The 14798-nt window shown below is 38.0% G+C and overlaps 1 protein-coding gene across 1 annotated transcript in view; it reads left to right on the plus strand.

The window, feature by feature from the left end:
• ARIH2 (ariadne RBR E3 ubiquitin protein ligase 2) overlaps positions 1–14798 on the plus strand; it is a 63548-nt gene that overhangs the window by 31151 nt on the left and 17599 nt on the right. The window contains exons 2-6 of the mRNA XM_044003418.1: positions 3221–3288; positions 6388–6451; positions 9998–10145; positions 10843–10964; positions 14155–14264. Coding sequence (XP_043859353.1) covers positions 3221–3288; positions 6388–6451; positions 9998–10145; positions 10843–10964; positions 14155–14264 — 512 coding nt within the window. The remainder of the gene's footprint in view (positions 1–3220; positions 3289–6387; positions 6452–9997; positions 10146–10842; positions 10965–14154; positions 14265–14798) is intronic.

Below are 14798 nucleotides of genomic sequence, written 5' to 3' on the forward strand. Positions count from 1 at the left end.
TTGTTGTATGATAGAGCAGTGTAGATCCAGGGGTACAGAATCTGTGTTCAGATCCTCATACTGCTATTATATTTTCTCTCTAAGTTTGTTACAACGTCATAGTAACTCACTTTATAACAGTACGCAGCTTTTAAAATACTTTTCTCACAAGTCATAAGTATCAATTCAACAAGTGCTAGTGAAAAGTTTGTCTTCTCTTTTTATGCCTATTGCATATTTTTATGAATTGTATTGCATATTTTTATGAATTGTATTTTAATTTCAAAAACAAAGCACACAGATTCCTAATTATACAATTCATTGAAGTCACTTTCTTAGCAACCATTCTGTCTCTAGAAGTAGTGAGCCATCTCTGTTTTTTAAATTTTTATATTTTTTCAGATATTTTTCCATTTTTTTAACCATTCATTTTTTAAAATTTTGAGCTCCAAATTCTCTCCCTCTCTCACCTCCTCCCCCCATAATGCAAGTGATTTTACATAGGTTATACATGTGCAGTCATGCAAAATATATTTACATCTTAGTTGTGAAAGAAAACACAGGGGGCAGCTAGGTGGCACAGTGGATAGAGCACCGGCCCTGGATTCAGGAGGACATGAGTTCAAATGAGGCCTCAGACACTTAAGACTTACTAGCTGTGTGACCCTTGACGAGTCACTTAACCCCAATTGCCTCACACCCCCCCCCAAAAAAAAATCCCAAGAAAAATAAAGAAAGCTTAAATAAGCGTACTTATTTATGTCTCCATGCAGATTCCATCAGTTCTTTCTCTGGAGGTGGACAGCATTTTTTATCAGAAGTCCTTTGAAATTGTCTTGCATCATTGTATTACTGAGAATAACTAAATCATTCCCTGTTCACTGTGGTGTAGTGTTACTGTTGCTGTCCACAGCATTTTCCTGATTCTGCTCATTTCACTTTGCATGATTTCATATAAGTCTTCCCAGGTTTTTCTGAAAGCATCTGAGCAATATCTTTTTTTTTAAATTAATAAAGTATTTTATTTTTTTCCGTTACATGTAAAGATAGTTCTCAACTTTTGTTTATACAAGCTTTACAATTTCAGATTTTTCTCCCTCCTTCCCCCCTCCCCTAGACAGCAGGTAATCTGATATAGGTTATATATATATATATATATATATATATATATATATACATACACATAATAACATTAATCCTATTTCTGCATTAGTCATGTTATAAGAGAAAAAATCAGAGCAATGATGAACAACCTCAAAATAGAAAAAAAACAACAGCATCAAAAACAAAAGAAATAGTATGGTTCATTCAGCATCTATACTCCACAGTTCTTTTTTTTTTTTCTTGGATTTGGAGATCCTCTTCCATCACGAGTTCCCTGGAACTCTTCTGTACCATTGCATTGGTGAGAAGAATATAGTCCATCACAGTAGATCAACACTCAATGTTGATGATACTGTGTACAATGTTCTTCTGGTTCTTGAGCAATATCTTTATGAAGTATGTGAAATGTGAGATGTAAACAAGCAATAACTGACACAGAACTTGAAGAATTGGGGAGACTTTAAATATCAAAGGCCAGAGCTCTTACAATGACCCTGTTGTCATTTATTATGCTGCATCATTTAAGTTTCTTAAATTGATGGTTCCTTAGAGTTCTTGTATCTTTGTTATACTTCTAAAATGTACAGTCCTAGAAAATAATTTTAGCTAAATCATATAATAATCATATATAAGTTTTCTGATCTGTAAAATGGACTGGAGCTTTGAAGGTCCTATGAATGACCATCTTAAAATATCAGCTGTCTTATTATCTGTGAGGCAAATTATATGATCTTCATTGTGTAAATATCACATAAGAAGTTGTCCACACTGAAACTAATATATGTAATGATTAGAGAATGACCAAATAAATTATGGTATATTGTGTAATGGAATATACAAATATTAATGGAGAGAGATACTGGATCTGTGATTTCATTGATATGGAGAACTACCTGATGAGGAAACTCCTTTAATGCAAGTTGGCTAGGTGGCTTCAAGGTCAACTCTGTCAATTATGATATCCTATCTTAAGAAAAAATTAGGGGACAGCTAGGTGGCGCAGTGGATAAAGCACTGGCCCTGGATTCAGGAGGACCTGAGTTCAAATTTGGCCTTAGACACTTGACACTTACTAGCTGTGTGACTATGGGCAAGTCGCTTAACCCTCATTGCCCTGCAAAAAAAAAAAAGAAAGAAAGAAAAGAAAAACCTAGGCTGTTTGGTGGTTCTCTGGAAAGAGTAGTGGGCATGGAGTCAGCAACACATGAGTTCCAGTCCAGCCTGAGACACTTACTGGCTGTGTGGCCATGAGCAAGTCACTTAACTTCCCTCTGCCTAATATCCTCTATCAGTAAAATGGGAGTAATAATTGCAACTGTATCCCAGAGGAATTGTCAGGATGAATTGAGCTACTCTTTGTTGAGCTTTTTGCAAATCTAAAAGTGCTAATTAAGTGGTAGCTGTTTTTAAAATAATAAAAAAGTACCATGTATATGAAAAATGCAAGGAATAGAGCCCTATATGAAGTAATGCAAAGCAAGATCAGCAGAGTTAAAATGATGAATACATTGAATTCATGTATATGTGTGTTATATGTATATGTGTGTATCCATGTTTAAACAAAAGTAAGAGGAATCCATGGTCTTGGAGATGGACACAAAGTAAGCACAATTTGGTTACTATTTTAGGTAAAATTTCCCCACCTTATGTATATTTTTCTTTTTTGGCTATTATTTGTAAAAACAAAACAAAAAAACTTTTAAGGTTACCCTAAGTGATAGATAGGTTTTCTAAGAGAGATTCCATCACACTTCATAGACTAATAGTTAAAAGGAAACTCAGAGGTTATCCAATTAAATTGCAAGTTTTTATGGAACAAGAAGAGCCAGACAAGGAAAATGCCTTGCTTACAATCAGAATTTGTGACAGAGCCAAGTATCCTGCTGTGTATGTGGTAGGCTCTTAATGAACAGTTGTTTGATTTAGTTGAAGACAAGAATCTGAGTCTTGATTATGTCCTTTGACCACACCCTCTCATCCTCCTGTGGTACTGACACAGCAGTGATCATCATTTAATATTGTCCACACTGCACATGTGATTTCTAGGTTTAAGAAGTTAATTTATATGTATCTGCCAATATTCAGTACTTTAGAAAGATGTAGCCCTAGTTTAATTCCTTTTCTTCTTCCTTTCTAGGTGTCTCATTCAGTGGCTAAACTTGTATTAGTTAATTTCCACTGGCAAATCTCAGAGATACTGGAAAGGTAAGTGTTTGGGTAAAGGAATGAATGAAAAATGTAAGTTTTTTTTTTACAATTATAAAACAAAGCTATCACTATCAGCTGCCTTCTCCTTTAGTACCTAGAAAATCACTGTTGGAGTGGTGTTTATTTTTTGAAAGGAAGGATTTAGAAATGCCATTTTACCTTTCAGCTGTGCCCCCCTAAGGGCAGAGTCCATGCTGTGGCTGGCAAGAGTGTTGGGCCTGTTTTATTAGAAAGTTGACCAGAATGCCCAAAGGGCTATAGAACTGTGCATACACTTTCATCCAGTAATACCACTGCTAGATTTATATCCCAAAGACATCCCCAAAAAAGTGAAAAAAACTTATTTGTTAAAAAAAATATATTTATTGCAGCTCTTTTTGTGGTGACTAAGTATTGGAAATTAAAGGAATGCCCATCAATTGGGGAATGGCTAAACAGGCTGTGGTGTATGGTGGTGATGGAATATTGTGCTATATGAAATGACAAGCAGGATGATTTCAGAAAAGCCTGGAAAGATTGGTATGAACTAATTATAGTGAAGTGAGCAGAGCGAAGAGAACATTGTGCACAGACAACAATATTGTTTGAGGAAGAACTCTTCTCAGCAATACAATGATCCAAAGCAATCCCAAAGGACTATCAATGAAATATACTCTCCACCTCCAAAGAAAGAACTGATACTGATTGAACACAGACTGAAGCAGGCTATTTTTCTCTTCCTTTCATTTTTTTTCTTCTATTCAAGTTTTCTTGTGCAAAATGACTAATACAGTAATTTTTCACATAATTGAACATGTATAGCCTATATCTGTTTACCACCTCAGGGAGGAGGCAGGGGAGGGAGGAAAGGAGGGTTAAGATTTGGAACTCAAAACAATAAATAAAAATGTTTATTTTTTTAAAAGAAGAAAATCCACGGGGTGGCAGATGAGTGCTGTCATCTCAAATGAGAACTTCAGTATTTCTCTCCAGAATTGCTACTCAGAAGATCTACTTCATCACATTTAAAATGATTGTGATGTTTGTCCCTGGTTTTGAGTGTCAGTAACATCCCACCTGCCTGATACTTTAAACGTGGGAGCAGTCTTGTCACAAATGATAATATTCCAAATTGATCATCTCCTTCAGTCAACCATAAAGTTAATTAGTGAAATAGAAATTGTGATTCTTTAACGTGCTTCTTAGGCAGTGTTTGTTTTGACCACAACATTCATTTAAGGATTTGTACTATTATTATCCCTCCAGAATGGGTTGGCATTATTACCCATCAAGGCTAAAAGCCCAAGTGTCATTTATTCTATTCACAGGTTCCTTGGTTCTGTCAGGCCTATTCCCTTCAGGATTCAATATGTGGCCCTTTGTGTGGCATTGCAAACTCTTTATAACATGGCCCTTTCCTGGCTTTCCAGGCTTCTCACCCTTGACTCCACGGCCCCTCTACTTTGTTCTTCCTTACACATAGTGCTGTCTCCTGACTCCATTCCTTTTCACAGGCTGTCTCTCATACTTGTAATACTCTCCCTCTCTCCTTTGCCTTCTGGTTTTCTTGGCTTCCTTCAAGACTTAGGTTAGATCTCCCCATCTGCAAGAGACCTTTCTCAGTCCCTGCATCTCCACCCTTCCACCCCTTACCTCCTACTGCTAGTTGCCTTCTATGGGGGATGGTCTACCCTTTACACTGTATATATGTGGTATGAACAGAGAAGTTTGAATATTATCTCCTCCATTAGACTGTGGGCTCTGAGGGCATGGACTGTTTTTGCCTTTCTTTATATCTTCAGCATTTAGCATAGTGTCTGACACATAGTAAGCTCTTAATAAATGCTTGTTGAATGACTGGCTGCTCACCTCTTTGTAGAATGCTAGATGTAGTAACCTCCCTTGGAGGCTTTTCAAATGAAGACACTTAAAATCACAGAATTTAAAATTGGCAGGGACCTTAGAGGTCAGTCAGTAAAATATCTCTGGCAACTAATCGCTATTTAATCATCTCTCATGAAGAGAAATGAGAACCTAGATTCAAATCCCTCATTTACTCCTTGTACCTCTGTCATGGGGAAAGTCATTCAGCCTCTCTGGGCCTCGGTGTTTTCATCCATAAGATGAAAGAGGCTGGACCAGATGCCCTTAGATGCTTTCTCTCCCTAAATCAGGGATGCTTTGATCTCTTGGGGTAGCCTCTTCTACCATTGGACAGCTCCACTTATATTGGCTAGGAAGTTTTTCCCCATGTTTGAACAGAATTTGTTCCCTCATTGTTTCTTGTCTGGTCTTCCAGAACACACAAAAGAAGTTTGTTTTTTAATATTCTACTTGACAACCTTACAAATTTTCGAACCCAACTCTCATGTCTTTTTTTTTGTTCCTCCATGCAAAAAGTAACCAGTTTCTTTTACCTTTTTTTATATGGCATTGACTTGAGAGAATTACCCATCCTCTGCACAGGTCTTACTGTAACCATCATCTCCAGTTCCCTCTTGCACATATTCTGAGTAGCCTTAAAACTTCTCAGGATATTCTAGATAGATGTACCATTGGGTTTTCCATTTCCTGTGATCAGGACATCATACTAAGTATATTGATCCCACATTAGCCCATATCACATTGACATATATTGAGTTACTAAAACTGGAAATAAAACAAGCAACTCTGAAAATGGTTCTCAGTTCTCTGTTTGAAAGATAGCAACTTCACCGAACTAAGTTGCAAAAATCACATGTTAGGAATGGTTCTACCTCTACTTGGACTCAATATTAAATATAGAGGCTAACACTCTATGGGGTTTTTATCTCAGAATGCTTCAAGTAATTCACAAGCAGTAGCTCATTACAGGTTAGTGTATAGGGAAACAAAGCTTCTAATACCAATTGAAAGTACAATAGATTAGGAATGGGAGGAAAATTTGCTCTTTCCTAGGAATAGTTTAGAAATTAAAAGCAAAAACATCAGTCTCTTCTCTATAGTCCCAGTACAGTTTATTCAGGTTTTTTTGGCCCATCATTCCTTTGTTTAAAGAGAAAGATGTTTGGGTTTTTTGGGTTTCTACTTCTTTTTCCTAAAGGGTTAAAAAAAAAATCCCATTTTTTTGTCTTTTAGACACAAGTCCAATTCTGCTCAGCTGTTAGTTGAGGCCCGAGTTCAGCCCAGTCCATCGAAACATGTGAGTACAGACAGTTCTCGCTTTACATAAGTGGACCGTTCCGCAGACCTCTACGTAAAGCGATTTTCATGTAATGTGAACTGGTCCAAAGATGTGGGGAAGGGAGGGAAGGAAGCAAGAAGGGGGCCGAATGCCTGTTGGTGGGAGGGGACTGGTACACAGTTCAAGGATGTGGGGCCCGGGACAGAAAAGCAAGAACAGGAGGAGGAACACGTTGGCATTTGGGGCCAACCACATAGGGGCCTTGCCAGAACCAAAAGGAAGAACACATGGAGGTGGGGAAGACACGTGGGGGCTGGATGTGTATGCAGACAGGAGAGAACATGTGATACTCAAGTGCAGACAGATGGAAGACAGACATTCGGGGAGCTGAACACAGGTGGTTGGGAGGAACAAGGCAAAAGTCTCCCCTCTCAGGACTGGAAGTCTCAAGCCAAGCCCTCAATCTAGTGGTGTTGGCAGTCTCTCTGCATGTCTGTTTTTCTTCATTCACTTGAAGGGTTTTTGTTTGGGGGGATATTTTGGTTTGGGTTTGGGGTTGGGGTTTTGTGGAGGGGGTGGAATGCCGTGGAGCTCAAGCAGAGGGCCAGGAAGTAGGAGCACAGAGAGATAGAGTGTGAGAGAGAGAGAGTGCAGAGTACTGTATGGTAAAGTTAACATAGGTGTTTTGGAATGCGGATTTCTTTCAGAATTCTTTACGTGAAGTTGAATTTAGGTAATGTGAATTTACGTAAAACGAGAACTGTCTGTATCTTCTTCCTTCAGGACCACAGCTCTTCCTTCCACATTGATATTGTTGTTTGGAGACTCTCCTAATATCATTAATGTAATTAGGACTTTGTTTAAAGTGAGACATGCCAAAGATGTTTCCTGTTTCAAATACAGGCCTTAATCTTGAATTACAAAAAATATTTTTCATACAAATGAGGAATTAATTACTGCCATTTTTTGAGATACGTTTATCTTTCTCTGTGACTTTCATTCTTTTTGTACATACACCTTGTGCTTCAGCCAAATCAGATCACTTACTGTTGCCTGGGCTTGCTTTGTGCTCTCCTACCCCTGTCTTTGCTCATGTTGGCCCCTCTAGCTAGATTGCTTCATTCCTTCTTCCATTTCTGCTCAAATCCATCATGCCCATACTTCAGGGTCTGTATCAGAGTCAACAAAACCTTCCCTGATTCTTTCCCTTCTCCTAGCCAGTAGTGATTTTTGTTGTCCTCTTGATTCCTATAGCACATTGCATTTTACTCCAGTTTTAACACTTTTATGTGTTGTCTTGCATTGTGCATATTTGTGCTTCTGTCTTCTATTCCTAACTAGACTTCGTGCTTTCTGAGAGCAAGATCTATTTCTTGCTTATTTTCATGTTCTCCACAGTGCTTAGATACTGACTATGTGTTTTATATATGAATTAAAGCCAGTTTACACAAAGCTTGGGGGGAACAGGTAGTCAGACGACCTACAAAATTCAGCAGCTAGCACTGAACCAAATACATAATTTCTTCTGTCAGCTCAAGAAATAAGCAGCATTATGTGGACATAAAAGGAGAAAAACAGAGAGATACAGATACAGAGAGAGACAGAGAGGGAGTGACTAGTGAAATGATAAGAGCTTCACATGATCTCGGTACCTAATTCTTTGGGTCTGTTAGTACCAGATAATTTGTGAATGCGGAGTTCTGAGTTTTGTATTACATTTTTCTTGGGAGCCTTGGAAGAGTTTTTTTACTCAAGAGAGCTTCCCTCTGTCTGTCTTCAGGTTTTAAGTAGATCATTTCCTTGTCGTATAAAGGATGAATCATGACATGAATCTAACTAGGAGTGGTACATCCTGGAAAAGGGTGTGCCATGATTTCTACACACAGCACTTTTTATCACTGGTGGAAAGGGAAAGAGTCATAGGAGCAAGCTTGTGTTACCTGCTAACTCTTCCACATGCCGTGACCAACCCATGCTCTTTCTTAGATTGAAAAAAATTTAAAACATGAAAATATCATGGAATTATGTTTTTAGAGTATTACAAAAGCTTTGGAGAGTGGCCTGAGAATACCAGTAGCATCTGATGCCTACTGAAGTGGAGATTTTAAACAACCATGGCAAGTAGGCCATTTGTTCTCCAGTATTTTCCACTTGTTATTAGGAACTCTTTAGGCAGTCCATAAATATTAGTGTTCATTGGTGCTAGCATATTGCTTTGGGTTTGTAACAGTATGTTATATCCAAGTCATGTAATCATAGGACCTTAGGTTTAACATTTAAAAAAGAGTTTTGAGAACACCACCACCTCATTTGAGGAAGCTGGAGCCAGGATAGGTTAAGTGACTTACTGATAGTCACACAGGGTAGTAAGTAACAGAGATGGGATTCAAACTCCAGTTTTTTTATTCTAAATCTGCTTTTTCCACTACATGTCTCTCAGTCACAGTACTCAAGGCTTAGAGAAAAGCACTAGCTCATGACTTTTTGGAGTGAGGAAGAGAATTTAATAAATAAAGTTTGAATCCCATGTGCAAAAAGCTTCTCCTAGACAAATCAAACTGGCGCTATGGAAGCTTGAAATTGACCAGAAGGTTCTGTCAGTCTAATACGACTTCAGTCAAATGGCTATTTTGAGTGCTTGCTGAATATAGAAACTATAGTAGGTTCTTATGGAGAGTTGTAAGAGAATGTAAAGGTATTCTCTCTGGGCTCTTGAAGTGGAGAGATACAAAATACAAAGACAAAAACATTTTTAAAACCAATATATACTGGGGCAGCTAGGTGGCGCAGTGGATAAAGCACCGGCCCTGGATTCAGAAGTACCTGAGTTCAAATCCGGCCTCAGACACTTAACAGTTACTAGCTGTGTGACCCTAGGCAAGTCACTTAACCCCAATTGCCTCACCAAAAAACACCAAAAAACCAATATATACTTATGTTCATTTAATAAGATCACAGGACTGGACTAGAACTAGAGAGTATCTCCAAGGACAATTTAGTCAGACCACCATCTCTTTAAGAAACTGAAGCCTCAAGAAGTGAGATGGCTTGCCCAGGGTCCCACAGCTAAAGAGATAGGGAATGGGACATAACAGGTAGCCCAGGCCACACCTGAGATGTGACACATCAGGAGGAAGCTGGCAAATGGATATAGGAATTTCTCAAGAGTTGTTCCCTGCTATGAACCTTACCTTTGTTGATGCCTACAAGGTCTTGCATAAAGCTACAATTTCAAATTGGGTAGTGTTTACTGATTTAGTCCCTATTTTGTGTATTACCTGAAAGGACATAATGACTCTTACTTACTAAGACTAATCTTAGTTCTCTCTAGAGGTATTCTATCAAATACTTAGAGGTATTATCAAAATGATAATTTGATTATCTTTACTTGCCCCTAAAATAATCCTCTCCTATCTTCACTTAGGAAAGTGACAGGAGTAAAGTTCTATGTTTGTGATCATATGATAATGAATATCAAGACTCTGTTAACATTTAATCTTGTATCTTTAGTAAGAAATGTCTTTAGCTGTCTTGTAGACTGATTGGTTTGTTGTCTTTTCCCAGGTAATGGTACATTCCTCCCATCACTGTGCAGTGTGCATGCAGTTTGTTCGAAAGGAAAATTTACTCTCTTTGGCTTGTCAGCACCAGTTTTGCCGAAGCTGTTGGGAGCAGCATTGTACAGTGCTGGTGAAAGACGGTGTAGGAGTTGGTGAGTTAACGGTCATTTGGACTGAGTTTATGGTCTGGTCTTGTAAATACTAGGAAGAGTCTTGTAGGTAGTGGGTTAAATTATTTATAAGAGTTGTTTGAAAGATTTTTATTGTCACCACTATCCCAAGAGAATGGTCCTGCTACTCTTACAGTAGCATGTAAATTAATTAAACTTACTTAATAATTGGTTCTTGCTCTTCTGGGGTGACTTATGTTATTGAAACCAAATTAATAGCATTGTCAAAATGTCATTCTCCCAAACTAAACTAAATTGAACCAAATGTAGGCCACCCAAATCTGGCTTCTCTCAAACTTGTGTGTTGCCTGTAATCGTTATAATTTCCTGGTGTACTTTTTTTTTTTAACTTTTTGCTCTCAGAGAGTTGTCATTTTGATGTGTAGGCTGCAATTTGATCAATACTTTTTATTTTATAACATCTGCAGACTTTTTAACACAAGTTCTTAATGGAGTGTATGTAATGTTGGAGGACTTTGTATTTGCAGTTACATTAAAGTGTTAGTTTCTTGTTTCCTTTTGGTTTTTTGTTGTGGACTTGAGAAAATTCTTAGGTTGTCCTTTATGACTCCTCTTCTGTTATCCCCCATGAAAACTGATTAATCCTCTGATATAAACAAACTACATGGGAATAGATACATTCGATTTTCACGTATGTGCCTGTGTTGGTATTTACTAGGGGTCTCCTGTATGGCTCAGGACTGCCTTCTCAGAACACCAGAGGATTTTGTGTTTCCTTTGCTGCCTAGTGAGGAGTTGAAAGACAAATACAGGCGCTACCTCTTCAGGGACTACGTGGAGGTATTATTTTAACAGTCTTGGCATTTTTTGCCTTTCCTTTGCCACCTCTTTAAAGCTTTGACCATGCGGCTAGAGCAGTGGGTGCTATAAGAGTAGCTAGGTGGTATCAGCAGGCTCTAAGCCCAAAGGTTTTATCACTCCTTTGTTTCTCAGAAGAAGAGTAGTTGTCCTTTCTCATTGTACCTGAAATTCCACAGACCTCTACTGTAACAATTGTTAACAATTTTAAGGCATATTTATACCCTTTCTCAACCCAGAACAAGGATACTTGGGCTTAAGTTGCTGTTTACTGGATGACTCAGGGCAAGTCACTTATGTCTTTGAGCCTCGAGGTTTTTGTCTGTAAGACAAGGGTGATCATTTTTTTCTCCCTGACTCACAGGCAGAAACAAGTTACAGTTATTTTTGTTCTCAAACATCTTTGTGTAAAATCAGGTGGCACACTTTTGTAAACAGATGAAGAAACTAAATCCTAAAGAAGCTCAGAGATACATGACCAGAATAAAAGCCATGAATTTGTCCTGTACTATTTTCACCTAGAACATACCTAGTTCATCTTTTTGATTTTTCTCCTTCAGCAATTTGCCTCAGGATTGCTGTTCATCTTGGTGCTTTATCTGGTTATGCTTTGAATAACTGGATTGCTTTAGTTAATTTTCTGGCTTTCAGTTAGAATACCCTTTTCTTTCCACCTTTTTTTATTTGGCAACTATTTAATAAGCACTTAGTATGGATACAGATCACTATAGTGGTGGAGCTACAAAGAAAAAAGAAGACATGGTCTTTTATAGAGGGGGGAGAAGGTGCATGTATTTAGGAATGACAGATATACCAGAATATAATACTATTCAATAACTGTATTGCAGCATTGACTATAATAGCCTAAATGAGCTACAAAGTATAGTGGGGGAACTTGCAGCCCAGATAGTTGCAGGAATGGATGAAGGCAACCCATTTCCCACACACCTACTTGAGCAAAAACCTAAAAATCGTGCCACAGCTAGTAATGATCTAGAAATCCAGTGAAACAAAGAAAAAGAAGTTGAAGGGATAAGCATAAACAAAGAGGAAACAAAACTATTACTTTTTTGCAAATGATTTGATGATTTACTCAAAGAACCCCAGTTGTTGTTGTTGTGTCGTTTCAGTCTTGTCCGATTCTTCGAGGCCCCATTTGGGGTTTTCTTGGCAAAGATTCTGGAGTGATTTGCCATTTCCTTCTCCAGCTCATTTTACAGATGAGGAAACTGAGGCAAACAGGGTTAAGTGACTAACATCTCACACTGTACACCAAGATAAACTCCAAATAGGTACATGATTTAGACATCAAGGGTAATATAAGCAAATTACTGGGGCATGGAAAAAATTTCCTGTCAGATGTATGGCTAGGGGAAGAGTTCATGACCAAACAAGAAATTACGAAACTGGAGGTAAAATTGATGATTACATAAAATGTAAAAGTTTTTTAACAAACCAATGCAGCTAAAATTAGAAAGAAACTGGGGGGAAAAAATCTTTGCAGAATTCTCTGCTAAAGATCTAATTTCTAAACTATCTAGGGAACTGAGTAAAATTTACAAGAAAAAGAGCCATTTTCCCATTGATTAAATGATCAAAGGATATGAATCCACCATTTTCAAAGGAAGAAACCCAAACTAACAATAGCCAAATGAAAAAATAGCTAAAAAGTAGGGAAATGCCCATTAAAACAATTTTGAGGTGCTGCTTCATCCATCAGACTGGCTAAGATGACAAAAACGGAAAATAAAAATGCTGGAGGGCATATGGGAAAATAGGTACACTAATGCACTATTGGTAGAGCTGTGAACTAGTCCATACATTCTTGAAAGCATTTTGGAAATAGGACCAAAAAACTACTGAACTGTGCATACCTTTTGACCCTGGCAATTTGTAGCCGAAAGATATCAAAGAAAGGGAAAGGACCCATATGTACTAAAATTTTATAGCAGCTCTTTTTGTAGTGGCAAAGAATTGTAAACTGAGGGGATTCCTGTTAATTGAGGAATGACTAACAAGTTATGGTATAGGAATATGATGGAATACTATTGTGCTATAAGAAATGGAGGTGATGGTTTCAGAAAATCCTGGGAAGACTTGTATGCAAAAATGAAGTTAACAGAACCAAAACAACATTGTAACAACATTCAGCTGTTAAAGACAGAGCAACTCTAACCAACATCATAACCCAGCACAGTTCCAAAGGACTCACCTCCTAATAGGGAGCTCAAGGGCTTAGAGTACAGATTGAAACATATTTTCTTCTCTCTCTCTTTTTTTTTTTCTTGGATGTGGCTAATGCAGGAATTTATTTTACATGATTACATATTTGTAATAGGTTGTGTTTTTCTTGTTTTCTCAGAGAGTGGGGGAGCGGGAGATGGGAATGAGATAAGAACTGAAAATAAAATGAAACTGAATTTTTAAAAGTTTAAACAAAAAAAAGAAAAAAACAGGAATTTTCTTATTCAAAGGCCTCTTTGAAGCTGAATTTTTAAAGCTCTTTCTTGGTTCTTTTATTGTCAAGTTTTTATTAAATCATAGTAGACTTGCTTCATATCCAGTTTTTGTTTGTTTGTTTTTTCGGAGCAATGGGGGTTAAGTGACTTGCCCAGGGTCACACAGCTAATAAGTGTCAAATGTCTGAGGCCAGATTTGAACTCAGGTACTCCTGAATCCAGGCCAGTGTTTTATCCACTGCGCCACCTAGCTGCCCCCCCCATACCCAGTTTTGATAATATTGATGTTTTTATTATGGAAAGTAGAGAAGATAGGAGGAAGTGGAGCAGTGGATAGAAAACTGGCCTTGGGGCCTGAAGATCTTGGTTCATGTCCTGTATCTAACACATACTGGCTCCTTGACTCAGAGAACTTCCCTTTACCTTTGAGGCAGCTCACTAAGACTTGAAGTTACAGACAAGTTGTCAGTGTGCATTGGTAAAGGGCGTATCCTCATTTGGGATCTCCCTACCTATTTGTATTCTGATTTTTTCAGATTAATACAACTTAGCTAAAAGATGGTTTTAAAACACATACAAGAAAATATCATTTTATGTAATGGTCACATTTGCTTCCCCCATCATCTACCGATAGAAACTAGATGGGTATATGTTGCTGTTCCATCTCCCTCAGATCTTCCTGATTCTCTGCCTTTCCCTTGCTGTGTTCCCAGAGCCATTATCAGCTCCAGCTATGTCCTGGTGCAGACTGCCCCATGGTTATCCAGGTACAGGAGCCTCGAGCTCGACGAGTGCAGTGCAATCGATGCAACGAGGTGTTCTGGTAAGACGTGTGTTCCTGGGTCTTCCTACTCACTTCCCAGAGTCCCTTCCTTCTCTGTCTCTTATGGTTTTCATCCGTTTTCATTTTGGGCAGAGCCACCCCAAGAACTTGAGGTAGGTAGATCATTAACCTAAGAATGAAGTTGTGTCTAGAAAAGACAAAAAACAAATTGGTTTTGATCTTTGAGGTAATGTGCTAAACCCTAGGGAGTGGTTTTCAAAGGCTTTGGCAGTAGAAAGCTGCCACAAGGGACGCCATGTCAGTATAGGTCTAGTGGTGGATTATATATGTTGAATATCTTATATGAGGATTTGTACTTAAGCCTTTCTGAACCTTAAGTTGGCGTCTGGAAATTTGCTAAGTGGAACATAGTAACAGTATTTGGGATCAGGTTGTGCACTTCCATAACAGTTTGCAAGCTTGAAATGTAAATTCTCCATATGTCTGTTCTTTGTATATTAGCAACAATTGTCTAAAAGAACTTATAGAAGCTATGTAATTAAAAAAAAAATTTTAAGAAAAGAAAGACAAACC

This window comes from Dromiciops gliroides, chromosome 1, assembly GCF_019393635.1.
Source record: "Dromiciops gliroides isolate mDroGli1 chromosome 1, mDroGli1.pri, whole genome shotgun sequence".
NCBI lineage: Eukaryota > Metazoa > Chordata > Mammalia > Microbiotheria > Microbiotheriidae > Dromiciops > Dromiciops gliroides.